The 17,018-nt window shown below is 58.8% G+C and overlaps 2 protein-coding genes across 6 annotated transcripts; one reads left to right on the forward strand and one right to left on the reverse strand.

Annotated features, from left to right (window-relative positions):
- Positions 1 to 613: 613 nt before the first annotated feature.
- On the reverse strand, positions 614 to 16,388 carry LMOD1 (leiomodin 1). Of its 5 annotated transcripts, none has more exons than XM_030468569.1 (5): positions 16,378 to 16,388; positions 11,004 to 11,098; positions 10,223 to 10,852; positions 1,576 to 3,033; positions 614 to 1,504 (listed from the first exon to the last, which is right to left on the reverse strand). In XM_030468569.1, exons 3-5 carry the CDS (start codon positions 10,484 to 10,486, stop codon positions 1,478 to 1,480), a joined length of 1,749 nt encoding a protein of 582 aa, XP_030324429.1. In that variant the 5' UTR covers positions 10,487 to 10,852; positions 11,004 to 11,098; positions 16,378 to 16,388; the 3' UTR covers positions 614 to 1,477. The 5 variants fall into 5 exon arrangements, with proteins under 5 accessions (XP_030324429.1, XP_030324428.1, XP_030324426.1 ...); XM_030468568.1 differs by lacking the exon at positions 16,378 to 16,388 and adding an exon at positions 11,498 to 11,651 and having other exon boundaries at positions 11,004 to 11,146; XM_030468566.1 differs by lacking the exon at positions 16,378 to 16,388 and adding an exon at positions 11,498 to 11,651 and having other exon boundaries at positions 11,004 to 11,172.
- TIMM17A (translocase of inner mitochondrial membrane 17A) lies at positions 12,810 to 15,944 on the forward strand. The gene is made up of 3 exons (XM_030468571.1): positions 12,810 to 12,887; positions 15,518 to 15,617; positions 15,825 to 15,944. The coding sequence occupies exons 1-3, from the start codon at positions 12,862 to 12,864 to the stop codon at positions 15,927 to 15,929; spliced, it is 231 nt and encodes a 76-aa protein (XP_030324431.1). The 5' UTR covers positions 12,810 to 12,861; the 3' UTR covers positions 15,930 to 15,944.
- Positions 16,389 to 17,018: the final 630 nt, after the last annotated feature.

Genomic DNA, 17,018 nt, shown 5'->3' on the forward strand with positions numbered 1-17,018 from the left:
TCCGCCGGCTCCGCCATCCCGAGCGCCCCGGGACCGAGCGGAACCTCCCCGGCCCGAGCGGCACCGGCGACACCGCGACCCCTACCGCCCGCCCCGGGGCTCTGCCACGGCCCCGGTACCGTCACAGCACCCCCTGCCGGTTCGTACCGAGCGCTGCCGGTACCGGTACCGTCACAGCGCCCCCTGCCGGTTCGTACCGAGCGCTGCCGGTACCGGTACCGTCACAGCGCCCCCTGCCGGCTGATACCAAGAGCTGCCGGTACCGGTACCGTCACAGCGCCCCCTGCCAGCTGATACCAAGCGCTGCCGGTACCGGTACCGTCACAGCGCCCCCTGCCGGCTGATACCAAGCGCTGCCGGTACCGGTACCGTTACGGCGCCCCTTGCCGGCGGGAGTCCAGGCTCCGGGTGCTCGGCCCCCCGGGTGTCCCGATGTCCTCCGGGGTGTCGCGTCCGGGGCGGTCCGGTTCGGGGTGCCCCGCCAGAACCGGGGTGCCCAGTTTGGGGTCTCCATGTGGAGTGTCTGTGCCGGTCTGCACCTCTCCAGCCCCCCCCCCCATGCCACCCCCCGGGACCGCAGGGCACCGCAGGGCTCAGTGTCCCCGAGGCGGTGACAAGCGCTGGGTGAGCGTTTATTGCTGATGCAGTGGCCGCCATCACACACGTCCCCAAGGTGGCTTCCCGGCGGGGGGCACCGGCGTGGCCCCCAGACCCACCTTGGGGACAGGCAGTGTCCCCTGTGTGCCACCCACTGCTCTCCATCTCCCCATCCCCGGGGAGCCCACCCTGCTGTCCCCGGGTGGGTGTCCCTGCTGTCCCCGGGTGGGTGTCCACTTGGGGGACAGGGGGAGGGGGCAGGTGTCACATCAAGAGTGGGGGTCAAGAAGGGAAAACCTCCAACCACCCCCAAACCCTAAATTGGGCTGAAAAGCTCCAAAATTGGTCCTGGAGGCTCCAGCCCCCACCCTATCGTCTTGCTGCCCCGATCCCCTCTTTCTCTGACCCTCCCCAACCCTGAGACCCCCCCTGGGGACACCAGCTATGAGGTGACAATGGTCTGGCTGTCCCCTGCCTGGTGAGGAGGGTCCTTCTGCTCACCCCAGGCCGGGGATCCTCAGGCAAGCTGGATGTTGGGTGCCCCCTCCACCCCTGCAGACCCCTCCTCATCCTGCTGTCCCCGGTGACCCCAGGCAGGTGGGGGGGTGGTGGTGGTGGCCCCAAGAGCCACCTTGGGGGCTTCACAACCGTCAACATCACAAATATGACAACATCCTCCTCCAACACGAGGTGCAGAGGGGCCGTGGTGGCCTCGGGGGGCCAACCCCTCCGTCCGCCTGTCCGTCTGTCCCAGAGGGATCGCTGCTCCTCGGCGTCGGTCACTGCAGGGTCCCACAGGGATCGTCATGGAAACAGGAGAAGGGCCACTGTCCCGTGGGCTGCCACGCCGGGCCGTGGGGACAAAGCCCCCCCCAGGTCCCTACTGCAGGAGCTTCGGCACCGCCACCTGCCCGAGGAGACAGCGTGTTAATGGGGAGCAGTGGGGACACCCCGGGCTCCCCAGGGCCCTGCCCTTACCTTCTTGAGCTGCTTGAGGTTGCTGGAGCGGATGGCTGCCAGCAGCTGGTCCCGGGAATTCTTCTCCTGGGCCGGCAGTGCCCGCTCCCCCAGCTTCCTCTGCGTGGCCGGGGAGAGGGAGTTCCTCAGGTCCTCACTGATCAGCGGGGGGGCAAGAGGAGGAGGAGGTGGGGGCGGTGCAGCGGGTGCCCCCCCTTTCTTGGGAGAGCTTTTGGGGGAAGCTTTGGGGGAGGGCGTGGGGGACCCGTGTGGCTGAGCTCCAGGCTTGGGCACCTCCAGGAGGTCTTTCTTCTCCTGTGCCAGTTTCTGCTCCTGGAGGCGTTTCTGCCTCTGCCTGTCCATGTTTCTGCTCAGCAGGTTGGTGACAGTCATGCGTGGCCCCGCCAGCTCGAAGTGGTAGCCCAGCTTCAGGAGCGTGGTGTTCTCCTTCAGGAGCTTGGCGATCTCCATCTCCGTCTTGCCCCCGCAGATGTGCCTCTGGTTGTGGAACCTCAGCTCCGTCAAGGTGCTGTTCTGCAGCAGGGCACGGAAAATGGCCAGGATGCCCTTGCCCGTGATGTGGTTGGAGTCCAGGTTGATGCTCCTCAGCACCTTGTTGGACTTGAGCATGATGGCCACGGCGAAGGCCACGTGGTCGTCGGCGCGGGTGTTGGCCAAGGCAAAGAGCTTCACCACGGTGTTGAACTCCAGGGCCTCGGTGAAGCGCACCAGGGTCTCGGTGTTGATGCAGTCCGAGTTGTTCACGTTCACCTCGGTCACCTCAGCATCGTTGTTCTTCACCCTCTCGATGAGCTCATCAAAAATGCTGGAGGCTTCGTCAGCCTTGGCCTGATCTGCAGGGCTGGGGGCAGGGGGCTTGCAGGGGCTGCTCTCTGCCCCTGCCTTCGTCTCCTGTTTCTTCTCCGCTGCCTTCTCCACCTCTGGCTGGGATTTCTCCTCCTCTGGCTTTGTTCTTTTTGAAGCTGAACTCTTTTCCTCTTCTTTTTTATCTTCTTCTTTCTTATCTTTTCCCTTTGTGTCCTTTTCTACCTCTTTCTTTGTCCCTGAACTCTTCTCTTCCTCTGTTTTGTCCTTCTCTGGAGCCTTCTTCAATGCAGAATCCTTTTCTTCTTTCTTCTCCTTCCCTGTGTCCTTCTTTGCTCCTGAGCCCCTTTCTTCCTCCTTTTTCTCCTTTCCTGAGTCCTTCTTTAATGCTGAGCTCTTCTCTTCCTCCTTTTTGTCCTTCCCCATCAGCTTTTTCTCCATGGCCTTGACTTTGTCATTGATAACCTTCTCCTCTCTGGTCTTGGACTCAGCCTCAGCTTTAACTTTTGGGTCCAGTTTCTCAACACTTGCTTCCTTTTTAGAGTCTTTCCCAACTTTGGTATCCCATTTCTGGGACAGGTCTTTAGAAGGAGCTTCCTTTCCCTTTTCTTCTTCATTTTTGTCTCTTTTATTCCTCTCGCTCAATCTGCTTTCCTAACAAGAGAAAAAGAAAGAAATAAAAAACCCCAGCCCGAGTTGTTCCAGAGACACGAGCCTTTCACCTCCAGCCTTGCCACCCTGGCTCAGTGTCACCAGCTCTGTCCCTCTGCCACAGAGGGGCAGCCCTGGGGCAGAGCTGGGAGGAGGGGACAGTCCTCAGGGAGGTCCTGGACTACACCTGGGGGGTTCTGAGAGAAACCTGGTGAGAACCTCGGGCAGAGTCCCCAGGAGGCCTTGGGGAGGTGTCAGGGGGGACAGAGCCATGGCCAGGACTCTGCAGGGTGACCTGCTCCCCGTGGGGATGCTCTCACCTCACCCGGGTGATTCCCCCCCATGTTCACCCACTGCAGCCCCCAGCTGGGCTTGGGGAGAGCAAAGTGAAACCCAGCTGAGGTGCTGGGTCCAGTTCTGTGCCTTGAATGTGAGCAGAACCTGCAGGACCCAGGTGCTGAGGTCCTGCTGCAGTTCTCCAGGCTGTGTCTGCTCTCCTCCTTCCTCCAGCCCCTTCCCAAAGGGAAGTTTGGGGGTCCGGGGGTGTCCTCCTCACCCCTGGTGAGCAGGGGAGATCCTAAGGGGTGTCAGGATGCACTCCCTGAGCACACTGCCCTGTCTGACCCCTTCCTCACACACCTCCCAGCCAGCACCCCCTCCCCTGCCATTCCCTCTGCCTCCAGCCCCATCATTGGGGGGGGGGAATATTTTTCCACGGCGTGTCAGACCTTTAAAAATAATCCTAATGAAAACAGCCTGGGACTTGGCTGATTAATCACCAGTGTTTTGATGAACTGAAATGCCTCCCCGTTTCCTCTAAATAGACTGAAAGGAGCATTGCCATCCCTCGTTAGCATTTGGAACCCTTGAACCCGCTCAGATGTTTCCTTAAAAGGCAAAGGAGACTTTGGGAGTTCTTGCCTGGAATCCAGGCACCCGGGAGGCTGAGCAGAAGGGATGGGGATGGGGATGGAGAGGGATGGGTGGGAGTGGAAGAGCTTAAGCCCATGGCCTCTTGTCTGACTGAGAGTTGCCTGGGAGCAGAGCCCGACCCCCCCCCGGCTCCAACCTCCTTTCAGGGAGTTGTAGAGAGTGATGAGGTCTCCCCCAGATGTGAGATGTCACCCCCCAGCTGACAGAAGAGCACCCAGAGCAGGAGAGGGGAATCCTGAGCCAGGACCAGACCCAGCCCAGCCACGGGCACTGCTGGAAAACCCGGGGTCAGCTCCAGGGGGCTGAGGGCTCCAGGTGCTTTGGATGGCACTGGGGACACGGGCTGCAGACCCAGGGCAGAGGGGTCCTCACCTGCAGGCAGGGTGGGGACATCTCTGCTTGGGGAACATGGAAGGAAAACATGGAGCAAAGCAAGAGGCAAGTGTTGGTGCCTCCAGAACCCACCCATCTGCTGAGCTGCCACTCGTTCAGCAGAGTCCATGGGGCTCCAGGGCCCCTGGTGGGTGCAGCTCCTGTGCCCACACTCCTGCAGGCACCAGGGAGTTCTCTCTGCTTGTAACCCCAGTGCTCTACCCCAGCACCAGCCTCCCACACCCAGACACAGACATCTGCTGAGCCACAACAACTACTCCAGCCATTATCTCAGCCACACAGGTGACCCCTGGGGCCCATGGCTCTCCCCTCCTGTCCAGCTACCTCAAGTCCCATCACCATCCCCCCAGCCCTCAGTGTCACCAAGGGGGCTGAGGAGCCTGGGCACAAGCCACCTGAGAGCTGCCAGGGGACAGGGATGTCCCCTGAGACTGTGCCACTGCACAGAGGTCCCCAGAGGTGGCCAGGGCCAGGGCCAGGTTGCTTTGGGTACCTGTTGCCACCAGGCACACGAGGGGGTTGCTGCAGCCAGCTCCAAGCTGGCCAAGCTGCTCCTTTCCTCAGCCAATTTTCAGGAACCCAGAGATGACTCAGAGCCAAGGACATTCCTGGAAAAAACACTGAGTCCTTGGCCAAGTCCTGGGAGCTACTAAACCCGGACTGAGGAGAACACCAGAGGCAGCAGCAGCAGCACCAGGAGGTTTGCTCAGAACCCCCCAGTCCAGATCCCCAGGACACCCCCCTACCCACACCAAGGTGATGGAGCTCTACCTGCAGCAGTCCCAGAACCACCCTGCTGGGCTGAGCCTGGGGAGTCTCCTTCTCTGGAGCCTTTCCCACCCCCCTGGATGTGTTCCTGGGTGATGCTGCTGTGCAGGGGTTGGACTGGATGAGCTCCAGAGGTCCCTTCCAACCCTTCACATTCTGTGTTCCTATGGTCCTCATCATCCTCATCATGGGCTGGTGGTGGGACACATCCTGCTCATCCTGCCAGGATCATCCTTCCAGGTATTGGAAGGTTGCTCTGAGGTCACCTGGGAGCCTCCTCTTCTCCAGCTGAACAACCCCAACTTTCTCTGCCATTTCCTGTGCTCAGCTTTTTCACTCTTCATGTCTGAAGATGTCCCAGCCCTGGAGGAGGAGGATGAGCACCAGAACTGAGAGCTCTCAGCTGGCATCAAGCAAAGAAACAGTTCCTGGGGTGGAAAGAGAAGCAGGAACAATCCCATGGCAGATAACCAAAGGCTCTGCTGCCTAGAGAACAACCAGAGCAGGAGGAAGGCCACAGGCTGCTCTGTGCTGAAACACAGCAACCTCCTTCTGCCCTGGAACCCCCTGCAATTCCCCACCCATCCCTGAAGCACATCCATCGTGTCCCCTTTGGAATCTTCTCCCCCCAGAAGCTGCTCACTCAGATCCCATGGGAAGGGACATCCACCACGTGTGTAACCAAGAAGCAGCTTTGTGTCCCTGGGATGGATCCCCTCCATCTCCAGGATAATGCCCCCCACATACAATTTCCCACCCATTCCTGCTTGAAGCACCCTGGGACTGAGTGCATCCCCATCAGGAGGCAGGACTGGGATTGTGATGGGACTGGGACACCCAGGTGGCCTCTGCTCCCAGGTGAGGTTGAGAGAAGGAGGCTTCAGCCATTCCCAGGGAAGGTGGTGGTGCTGGAGAAGGACACAAAGGGATGCCCTGGGGGTCCTGGAGCCACCTGGGCCCCAAGGGGAAGCTGGGTGGGAATCCCAGGAGATGCCAGGAAAAGCAGCAGGTGGATTTTGTGGCATTCCTTGAAAAGTCAAACTGTGGAGCACATGTCCACCACCCCCCCAGCCCCACGGCACGAGTGGTTCCCAGTGGGTCCTTCCCTTGGGGAAGCTCTGCCCAGCCAGGTCCCACCTGGCCAAGGCAGCCCTGAGAGGGTTCAGGAGGGACATGGGAAGGACATGTCCTGGGTGTGGGACAAGTGCTGTGGGCACAGGGATGTGCTTCTAGAAAACACTGTCACAAACAGCAGAGGAGAAAGGTGACAAAACCAGAGTAGGTCCCAAGCAGCCACCTCCTGACACAACTCAGCTGCCAGAGGAGCCCACCCCATCCCCATCCCCATCCCTGGCACAAATGGATTTTCCTCTTCCACATCCCAGGCATGGCACAAAGGAGCCAAACTCAGCCCCCTCCCAGGTAAATCACCTCCAGCTGCACAGCCTCTCCCCAGCCCAGGGCTCTCTCATTCTGCATTTCCCCATCCCAGAGAAGAGCCCCGAGCTGTGGAAGCCACTTGTGGCTCTCAGGTTGTCTTTGGCTCCCTTGGTACCTGGGGCTGCAGGAAGGACCTGGCTGGGGGCAGCTGAGGAGAGGCAGTGCCCAATCCCAAGGCCTGGATTCCAGGGCTTCTACTGCCTAACACCACAAACTGCAGATTAATTAATTAATGCATCACCAGGATGTGAATTTGGCTCCCCCAGCACGGAGCAGTTAGGGCAAAGCTCACATCTATTTCGGGCTGTTTATAAACTGCTTCCTAGTTACCCAAGTTTGCCCTTTTCAGCACGAAGAAGACGTGTTATTATGCAGTTACAATACTGCTAAATATACCCACTCTGCCAGTATTTAGAAGGGAAGGGGGGTGCCTGGAGCTGGTCCAAGAAGAGAGCCATGATGGCAAGAACTGTGAGATGGGCAGAACCTGAACCTCCCCTTATTTACAATACCTTATTTTGCACTTTGGAGAAGTCCCTGCACATCCCAACGTAACCAGGCCATGTCCCCCCCAAAACTGCCCAGGGAAGGAGGGAAGAAGAGAAGGGAGGAAAAAAAATCAGTGGACAGGAAGGAAGCACCCAGGGGTCAGTGATGCAGTGCAGAGGGTCTGTAAAGTCCCTCTGGTTCAAGAACAAGAACCTCACCTCCTGTCCCCCCCTACAGAAAAGCAGAGACTCAGGAGAACATCACCTCCCAGAGGTTCAGGACCTCCAGGTCCTCCCTGCCTGGTCCTGCTCATGCAGCTGCTTCTTGCTCACCAGGGGTTTGCTCCATGATTTGTTCCATCAGGAGTGTGGGGGGGGATGCCCAGCTCCAGGGGGAACAGGAGGGGGATGCCCAGGGCTGTGCCCCCCCCGGGGCTGTGCAGCCAGAGCACTGGTGTTGGCAGAACAAGTGTGAGATCCACTGGGAGCAGGGAGGGATTTGTCAGCACTGAGCTCAGGGGAGCTCCGGGTGGCTCCGTGTCCTCACTCCATCCCGCAGCAAAACAGCCCTGGGGCTTCCTGGGATGGAAGGAAACATCCCTGGGCTGGATTCTGGGAGTCCTGGGTCTGTGGTCGGATGATCAGAGAATCAGGGAATGGGTTGGGTGGGAAGGGACCTTAAAACCCCCCCAGTGCCCCCCCTGCCATGGTCAGGGACCCCTCCCCCAGCCCAGGGTGCTCCAAGCCCCATCCAACCTTGGACACTGCCAGGGATGGGGCAGCCACAGCTTCTGGGGGCACCCTGGGGCTCAGCACCCTCACACCAAACAATTTCTTCCTCATCTCCAACCTCAATCTCCCCTCTTCCAGTTCCAAGCCATTCCCCCTCATCCCATCCCTCCAGCCCCTTGTCCCAAGTCCCTCCCCAGCTTTCCTGGAGCCCCTTCAGGCACTGGAAGGTGCTCTCAGGTCTCCCCAGAACCTTCTCTTCTCCAGGCTGAACACCCCCAACTCTCTCCCCCTGGCTCCAGAGCTGCTCCAGCCCTCAGATCACCTTTGTGGCCTCCTCTGGACTTCATCCAGCATCTCCACATCCTTCTGGTGTTGGGGACCCCAGAACTGGTCAGTGCTCCCCAGTGCTGGGTGATCCTCAGCCATCCCCCCATCCCAGCTCCACCACCAGCGTGGGCTGTGCTGCTCTGCCAGGTGGCATTTCCTAGCTGCTAATCCCAGCTCCTAACAATGCCAAGGAGGAAGGGGTGGAGGATATTTTTTTCTTGTCCTCTAGGGATTGAAATAGAAGAAGAAAGGCAGTCCTGCCCTATCCAGTTACTGCAGTGCCATCTAACTGGGCCACTCACTGACAAATGTGACCAACAGCCACTGGCTTTGTCTTCCACCTCCTGGGGTTCCATGGAGAGCACAAGGAGCACCTTCCCCAGGTCCTTCCTGGCTCTCAGAGCTCTACACCCTCTCCTGGTGCCTCTCCTCCTCGTGCCACCTCCCAGACCCTCGCAGGCACCTTCCCAATCCTGGATTCTTTCATGGGATGATTTCCCAACTCTCTGTTCCCAAGCACCACAGATTTCCTCCCTTCCTCCTGAGCAGGGGCACCTTCCAGTCCCAACTCCCACTCAGCTCCTCATTTTCCCACCTTGAAAACCAAACCAGCATCTCCAGTGACACCAAAATGCAAACCCCCCCTGCTTACAAACGAAGCTTTTGCAGGGTCAGCTCCCAGTGCTGGCATCACCCACAAACCAGTGCAAACTGGGATAACTGGTCCCACATTTCTCACCCAGGGCAGGTTTTTCCTGCAGGACTGGTAGTTCCCACCACGTCAGCAGCAACACAGAGCCAGGGCTGTGGTGGGCAGGGAGCTTTCTGTCCCCCAGCCCACGCCAAATGCCACATATAGAAGGTGAAGGCAGCGAGTGCCTTGTGCCCAGAGCCAGGGGAAAGCTCCCAGCCTGGAGAGGCTGCAGGGAATGGTTTAACCCTTTCTGCAGGTCTCAAAAGCAAACCTTCATTTCTGTCTCCTATAGCTGCAGTTTTCATCTTGTTCTCCCTCTTTTCTCCCAGAGTGCTCAGGAGTGAACCCTCCAGTAACAAACCTGGTGAACATCCAGGGAAAGCTATTTCTGAGTGCTCAGGGGCTGCTTAGAGCTTGGCAGAAGATCCAGAGTAGTGCTGGGAAACCTGGAATACCCCAGGAACTGGAGGGGTATCCACACAAACCTCTGCTCTGCTCCCACTGCTGCTGCTCCCCAGCCCTGTCCCATCCCAGTGGATGTGAATCCAGCCTGGGACACAAACTCTGCCCTTGACAAGATGGATAAACAGCCCAAGCCTCTCCTTTCATTTTCTGTCTCAGCCAGCTCTGAAAAACCAGGGAAACCAAATGCTTCCCAGCCTCCCACACACGAAGCACATACCAAATATTCTTAGTGCAGAGGTTAATAACTGTTCCAGAGAAGTGGGACTGACTCCCACTGAGGCAAAGCACACCAAGAGGAGAGGGGCTGGAATGGTGCTTTCTGGCTCAAATGAAGCTATGAAAAGACTTGGCAGATGTAGAGAAGGAGATAAATGTACCCAAATCAAGAGAAAAGAGAGACTTCAACCTGAGCAATAAACATGAAACAAATGGCTTGGGGCAAAACCTGCTCCTCGGGGTGACTTCCAGAAAGCAGCAAACTTCAGTTTTATTCCATGAGAACTGGAGACTTAAAACTTGTGCACAAGTGAGGTGAAGGGACTGAGAGTCTGGAGATCTCCAAAGGAAAAGAAAACCCCCAACAAAACAAAGCAGAAAAAAGGGAGGAAGAAGAACCAGCCCGTGGGATCGCTGTCCCTGCACTGTCCCCTCCAGCCACCTCCTGGGAACGCCACCTCTGCTGCCAGCCCTGCCAAGGGATGTCAGAGCAGAGGCAAGGAGCAAACCCCTGGCACCAGCACAGGTTTTGGCTTTGTGAGCAACCCTGGGATGTGGTGAAACCCCCTGGAGTGCCCGGCCCAGCTCCCTGCCGGCTCCTCTGGTCCCCAGCTGGCAGCTCTCCCTGCTCAGCAAGCACAGCTCCCACCTTCCTGGTTCCATCTCATCCTCAGCTCCCAGGTACGTCCCTGCCTTTCTGATGGGAAGAGCTGAAGCCTGGGGAGATGGGACTTACATCCACGGAGTGTTCCCTCTGGATGCGTTTCCTGCTCTCCTGCTGGCAGTGGTTGAGCCTCGGGTTCTGGTTCTGCTGCCCACCTGGGGAATTGGCTCCTTGGCTTTTCTGGCCCGGCTCCGGGGGGATGCTGCTTCCATCCGGATCCACCACATCCAGCTCCTTTTCCAGCTCTTCCATCTCCTCCGGGGACAGAGTGGACAACAAGTTGTCGATGTCTGGGTCCTCGCTGACTTGTCGCCGGTACTTGGCCACTTTGGACATCTTGGCTCTGTGCTGAGACACGGTGCTGGTGGCTGCTCCCCAGGGGAGGAGAAGAACAAAACAAGAACCCAAAGCTCCCCCGCTGCTTCCCCCGGAGCAGCAGGTGCTGAAGCGTTAACCCTCAGCAGGTCCCGAGCCCTCGGCCCGGGCTGGAGTGGTTATAAAGAGGGGACAGCCCTGGGCCAAGGCTGGGCCAATGACGGGACCCAGGCAGGGTCCGGGTGCTGGGAAGCCAATGGAGCCCGGGGGGGCGGGGAACGGAGCTATCAGAGGAGCTGAAACCCGAGGACATTCCAGGGAACCAGGCAGAGCTGCATGACCAAATTTAGTTCGGAGCATTTAGCCTTTTAAAGGCAATGGGCCAACCTAGGGAGAAAACAGGCAAAAAAAATAAAAAATAAAAAAAAAGCACAAGCTGGGAGGCTGGGAGCTGGGGGATGGGGGGATGAGCCCCAAGGCTTTGGGGCTGGAGGGTGAATAAAGAAGCCAGCGTGGGTCTGAAGATACGGGGTGTCACCTCCTGGCTCTGGAGATAGATACGGGGTGTCTGGTCCTGGATCTGGAGATACGAGGTGTCTGCTCCTGGATCTGGAGATATGGGGTGTCTGGTCCCTTCCAGGAGGGTTTTGAGGTTTGTGCTCTGACAGCAGCAGCTCTGGGCTGAAATCAGCCAAAAAAGGCCCACCCTGCAGAGAGTTTTCATCTTTACCTCACTGCTCCCCAGGATCTGTGGGGACAGCCAGAAGCATGGAGACCTTTGGGAAGGAGGCCTGGGGGCTGTGCAGGAGGGATGTGCAGAGCCCTGGAAGCAGGCAGGGGGCAGGGGCAGGCAGCCCACCCTCACTTCCCTCCCTGCCCATCCCCTGGGCTCTGTGCCCACCCAGCACAGGGGGCTCCAGCCCAGTGTCCCGGTGCCTCCTGTGCCAGAGCTGACATTCCCCATCCTCAGGGGAATCTCACACTCCTGATGTGTTCTGGGGTTTCGTTTCTCTCCAGCCTCTCAGCACCCACCTCCTGCTCAGCACCAACCCCTGATTCACCAGCAGGACCGAGGATTTCCTCTGGATTGCAGAACAAAAGGTTGGTTCCAGTTTCCAAGCACGCTCCCTTCCCCCATCACTCCCTGATCCCCAGCCCTCATCCTGCTGCTCACTCACACCAAGGTCCGGGGGGTCCTGGCACCCCCTGCACCCTCTCCCGGTGGCCTCAGCTCAGCCTCCCCCCCGTCCCTCACCCCAGGGCTGCAGAAGCTCCGAGGGTGACAGAGCCCGAGTGCACGGAGGGGCTTGGTGCCATTTCTGCACCTGAAGGAGCCAAACCAGCCTCTTGCTGCTTCACCTGCCCACAGCCCGGGGCCTCCCCAGGCTGCTCGCTGCTCACCTCTCAGGACACAAACCTCAAAAGGTTTTAACTTTATCTGACCAGAGCGTGTGGCTGGAAGGAGCGACCAAGGGTTTGGTGTCTGCAGGCACCTGGCCCTGCCCAGGCACCCGGTGCTTGCGGGAGGTTCAGCTCCCCCCTGGAGAGGCCACGGATGAAGCTGTGGAGGAACCGGAGCTCTGGGCTAAAATCCCAACATCTCCCAGGGGTGTCGGGTCTGGCTGCAGGGAGAGCACAGGGAGAGGGGAGAGGGGACAGGGAGAGGGAGAGGGGAGAGGGAGAGGGCACAGGGAGAGGGGACAGGGAGAGGGCACAGGGAGAGGGCACAGGGAGAGGGGACAGGGAGAGCCCAGGGAGAGCCCGAGGTGCTGGAGCAGCAGCAGAACCTTCCCGCTGGTGACCAAACCCCTGAACCCTCTCCCTGCCCCTCTGCCCTTCCCTCCTGACTCCTTCTGCCGGTACAAAATGCGATATAATATAATATAATATAATATAATATAATATAATATAATATAATATAATATAATATAATATAATATAATATAATATAATATAATATAATATAATATAATATAATATAATATAATATAATATAACACAACCCAACCCAACCCCCCCCCAGCTCCCCCGCAGCTCCCGGCACGGGGAGCGGCAGCGCCTGAGGAGAGGCAGCCCCAGGCAGCCCCGCCCACCCCGTAGCCCGCTCTGCTCTCCTATTGGTCTGCTCGGGGGTAATCAGCCAATGGCGAAGCGTGGAGGAGATCAGCCAATGGGAGAGCGGGGGGAGAGCGATCAGCCAATAGGAAAGAGGGAGAGGAGGAGCGATCAGCCAATGGAGGAGCGGGGGGAGCTATCAGCCAATGGGAGAGCGGGGGAGAAGCGATCAACCAATGGAGAGCGGCGGGGCAGCGATCAGCCAATGGGAGAGCGAGGATGTGGAGGCGGTCAGCCAATGGGGCAGTGGGGCCCGGGGGAGGCCGGCGGGGTCTGGCAAGATGGAGGAATACGCACGGGAACCCTGGTGAGGGGAGCGGGAACGGGACCGGGACAGGGAAGGGGAAGGGGAACGGGAGCGGGGGGGTGACCCGGGGGGGTGACCCGGGGGCGGGAGGTGTGAGGCGGGGAGGGCTCTGTGGGGCCGCTCCCGGCAGTGCCGGCGCTGCGGGACGCGTGACCTTGGCGGGGCCGCCCCCAGCCAGAGGCGGCGGGACGGGACGGGCGGGGGGCTGCGGGGGGGGCAGCGCTGCCGGTACCGGAACCGGCCCAGGGTCCTGCAGGGAACGGAGGGGACAGCATGGCGGCTGGGCCTGCCCAGAGCCGGGGCTGCGGCGGCGCGAAGGGCTCCGGGGGGCGGGAAGGGCTCGACTGCCCCTCACCCCCCCTCATCCCCCCCGTCCCCTCCTCCCCGTCCCCGCTCACCTCACTCGTTGCCCCCCCTCACCCCCCTCCCGTTTCCCCCCTCCATTTCCTCCTCTCCCACGTTCAGTTCCCGCTCCTCTCCCCATTCCCTTCCCCCCTTTCTGTTCTTCCTCCCCTTTCACGTTTCCCCTCTCCCCATTCCGTTCCCCCCATCTCTCCCCATTCCTTTCCCCCATCTCTCCCCAGCCCCCCCAGCTCTGCCCTCTCCCCACCTCCCCCCATCGCTTCTCCCCGGGCCCTTTGTCCCCTCGGGGGCTGCACCCGCGGGGTTTTATTTGTGGCCATAGAACGCGGTTCAGAGCCCGGGCTCCGGATTCAATCCGGATTCGGGGACTCCTCCGCGGAGCTTCTCAGCTCGCTCCGTGCCGGGTCCGGGTTCCCGCAGCGCTGGGGGAGCAGGGAGGGGGTTGGGGTGTTTGCTGCTCCCGGGGGCTCCTTCCCGCGGAGGGGGGGGGGGAAAGTTCCGCTGATAAACACGCGTGGGTCCCGCACGGGGCTGTCCCCCGTGGCCGCTGTCACCCCGGGGGTGTCCGTGCCCTCCTGGAGCGGTGTCACCTCCCTGTAAGGTGACACTGCGGGCACGGGCACTGCCAGCCCGGGCAGGGGCAGGGGGGTGGTTTAAAGGCTGTGCCCGGAGCTGGGGGGCTGGGGGGGACATTCCCCCTCCTCTGGGTGAGGGTCCTGGCTCAGGGACAGTCGGGGCTGTCCTGGTGCCCAGCTCGGAGCCACCTCCGTTGGCATCGGGAGCAGGAACCCAACCCCAGCAGTGAGCTGAGGGGTGAGTGCCCAGTGCCCGAGGGAATGATCCGATCCAGCTCCTCCGCTGGGAGAGGGGCTGAGGCAGTCCTGGGATGGGCTGGAGGGGGAAGGAGCTGGAGGCAGAGGTTCCTCCAGAGCCCTCCTAGGGGGGAGCTGGGCAGCAAAATAACTCCAGAGGTAACAGAGGCTGAGATAGGAAATGGGGTAAAGCTGGGGAAAACCCAAACAAGTCGGGAAGCTTCCCCTGATCGGGGTGTAATTAATGTAATTAATGAAGCTGCTGGGAAGAGCAGTCAGGGGTTGTTAAATTGGAGTTCAGGCACCACCTGAATCATCTGCTTGGCTTTCCAGAAGCCTTTTAATGAGAGGCAGAGAGCTGAGCTGTTGTATTCATCTGGGCAGGAGCCTTGGGGAGGAACAAAACAGCAAGGAAAAGGCTCTGAGAAGAAAGGTTTTGTGTCTTTCCATCTTGGCACCTCCTGAGCTCCGTGCCTGGAACCTTTCCCTGATCATGAAGTGCAGGAAACAGAGGAAGGAAAAGCACATGGGAAGGGGGGGTTAAAGGATTGGATGGAGCCCGAGGGGGGCTGGGGGGGATGGAGAGGATCCAGGTAGGGCAATAAAAACGAGGAGGGGGGCAGGGAGGAGCCTCCTGCTCTTCTCTGGCTTTGGGACCTGGGGGTGCAGGCACAGGGGACAATCCTGGTGACATCTGGGTGGGGTCCTGGTGCCCTGGGAAGAGCCAAGGTGCAAACACCAAGAATTGGGGAGCAGGGGGGAGGGGGCATGGAAGTGAGAGGAGCCCGGGAGAAGGTGGAGGAGGAGGAGGGGGGGACTGCAAAGTTTGGGCAAAACCCCCACCTGGTGTGGGCAGGGGAAGGGAGGAGGTGTTTGTCTGTCCCTCCTCAGCAGGAGGGCACAAGGTGCTTTGGGAGATGTGCAAGAAAGGTGAAGCTGGAAATTTCCAACCTGAGCTTGGCTGCCAGGAGCACAGAGTGTGTCCTGGGGCTGTGGGGAGGGGGTCTGGGGGTGCTTTGCTGGGGGTCCTGAGGGTGGCAGGAGTTGCAGTGCTGGGCTTCTGCTGCAAGATTCTGCCAGAGGGTTGGAAGGGACCTCAGGGAGCATCCAGCCCAACGTTAGTAGGGGAAAATCTGGTTCACAGGAGGTGGCCCAGCTGAGAGTTAAAACTTCCCAAAGTGGGGGAATCCACCCCTTCCCCTGGAGACCATTCCAATCTCTGCCTGTCCTCATGGGGAGAAAGTTTCCTCTTGTGTCTGATCAGAATCTCCCCAGGATCAACTTGTGCCCATTCCCCTTGTCCTGTCCATGGGACTCCTTGTCAACCAGGAGTCTCCACCTTCTCTGCAGCCCCTTTAACACCATTATAAGGTCTCCCCTGAGCCTTCTCCTCTCCAGGCTGAACAGAGCCAGGTTTCTCAGCATGAATATTTCCATCTTTATGATTCTTTACAGTCCCTGGAGGATAGTAGATGACTGTGGAGGGGCTTTCACCATGGGAGCAATAGGAGGAGGCATCTTCCAGGCTATCAAGGGCTTCAGAAACTCCCCAGTGGTAAGTAAAATCCTTTGAGCCTGCCCTCAGGGTGCTGTTCTGCCTTCTCTGCCCATCAGCAGAGACTCTGGGCAGCTGCAAGTAGGTGTAAAATGGAGCCTCTCTCAGATCTTGAGGGTGCTGGGCCTGTGGGGAGTTTTGGCAGGAAGGTTCCCGTTCCCTTTGTTTATTTTGGTGACCTCTGTTGTGTTTGTTGTGTTTGTGTAGGGTGTGAACCACAGGCTGAGGGGCAGCTTGACAGCCATCAAAACACGAGCTCCACAGCTGGGAGGTGAGGAATTCTGGGGTGCCAGAGGGGGTGGTGGAGGGTGACCCACGTTGGGAACATCCCGTGGGACAGCTGAGCTGTGACCCAGCTGAGATTCAGGGTAAGGTGTAAGCATGGTCCTGCTGGAGCCAGAATGAGTCCAGGTCTTGGGGGCACAGTGGTGCTGGGGGTGATGAGCAGGGCTCATCCGTGTCACACTTGTGCCAGGACTCATCTGTGTCACACTTGTGCCGGGGCTCATCCGTGTCACACTTGTGCCAGGACTCATCCGTGTCACACTTGTGCCAGCTGTGCCCAGGGACCTCTGCACTGTGCCCAGGGCTTTAAAATAAACAATGCTGACTCCTTCCAAAATGACCAAACTGGAGGAAAGAGTGAGGTGGGGCTGAGGAGGAGCTGGGGCTGTTCCCCTGGGCCCAGCCAGGTGGGTACCAGCTGCTTTGTGAAGGGAATTTTGGGTGTAAAAGCCCAAGAAAAAACAAATGACGAAACTGGAGCTGGAGTCAGAATGGTGCCGTGGCACCAAGGTCATGCCCTGCCTGGAGCTGTTGGGATGAACACATCACAGAGAGAGAACATGGGAGAGGTGTTGAGCAGGGAGACATCAGAGCAGCAGAAGTCATTGAAGAAATGGGGGCAGGGGGGAGCTGATTGTGCCCAGAGAGGGGCACCTCCTGCTTTCCAGCAGGTGGGAAGCACTGAGACATCTGAAATGAACTTGGAACTGCTTCTGAACAGGGGTTTTTCCACACTGAGCTTGGAGAGTAATATTGTCATTTATAATACAAGTTATTGTTAAAAGACTTCAGAGTTTGCATTCTGGAAACTCTCAGAGTCTCCTTGGGTCCAGCAGCACCTCAGGTGCCAGAGCAGGATGAGGGGAAGGGGCAGAAGGGCTCTGCATGAGGAAATAGGTGTAAAAAGGGAACAATAGGAAAGTTCCCTCAGGTTGTTTGGCTTCAGGAGGATGGAAATTCCATTCTAATCAGTGCTGGAGAAGCTTCCTGCTGCTGAGTCTGAGTTACTGAGGTAATCTGTAAAGTCTGTGTCAGATGTGGGGAAGCTCAGAGGTTTGCTCAGTTTTGATTTTAAGCCTCACTTGTTGGGTGTAAATGTTTTCTCTCAGACACTTG

This window comes from Calypte anna, unplaced genomic scaffold (assembly GCF_003957555.1).
Source record: "Calypte anna isolate BGI_N300 unplaced genomic scaffold, bCalAnn1_v1.p scaffold_163_arrow_ctg1, whole genome shotgun sequence".
NCBI lineage: Eukaryota > Metazoa > Chordata > Aves > Apodiformes > Trochilidae > Calypte > Calypte anna.

Coding starts and splice junctions, on each gene's coding strand:
- LMOD1 (XM_030468569.1), bottom strand. CDS start 10,486: ATGTCCAAAGTGGCCAAGTACCGGCGACAAGTCAGCGAGGACCCAGAC. Junction 3,034..10,222: donor AGAGGGAACACTCCGTGGAT/GTAAGTCCCATC, acceptor TTCTCTTGTTAG/GAAAGCAGATTGAGCGAGAG. Junction 1,505..1,575: donor ACCTCAAGCAGCTCAAGAAG/GTAAGGGCAGGG, acceptor CTCCTCGGGCAG/GTGGCGGTGCCGAAGCTCCT.
- TIMM17A (XM_030468571.1), top strand. CDS start 12,862: ATGGAGGAATACGCACGGGAACCCTG. Junction 12,888..15,517: donor GAATACGCACGGGAACCCTG/GTGAGGGGAGCG, acceptor GATTCTTTACAG/TCCCTGGAGGATAGTAGATG. Junction 15,618..15,824: donor GCTTCAGAAACTCCCCAGTG/GTAAGTAAAATC, acceptor GTGTTTGTGTAG/GGTGTGAACCACAGGCTGAG.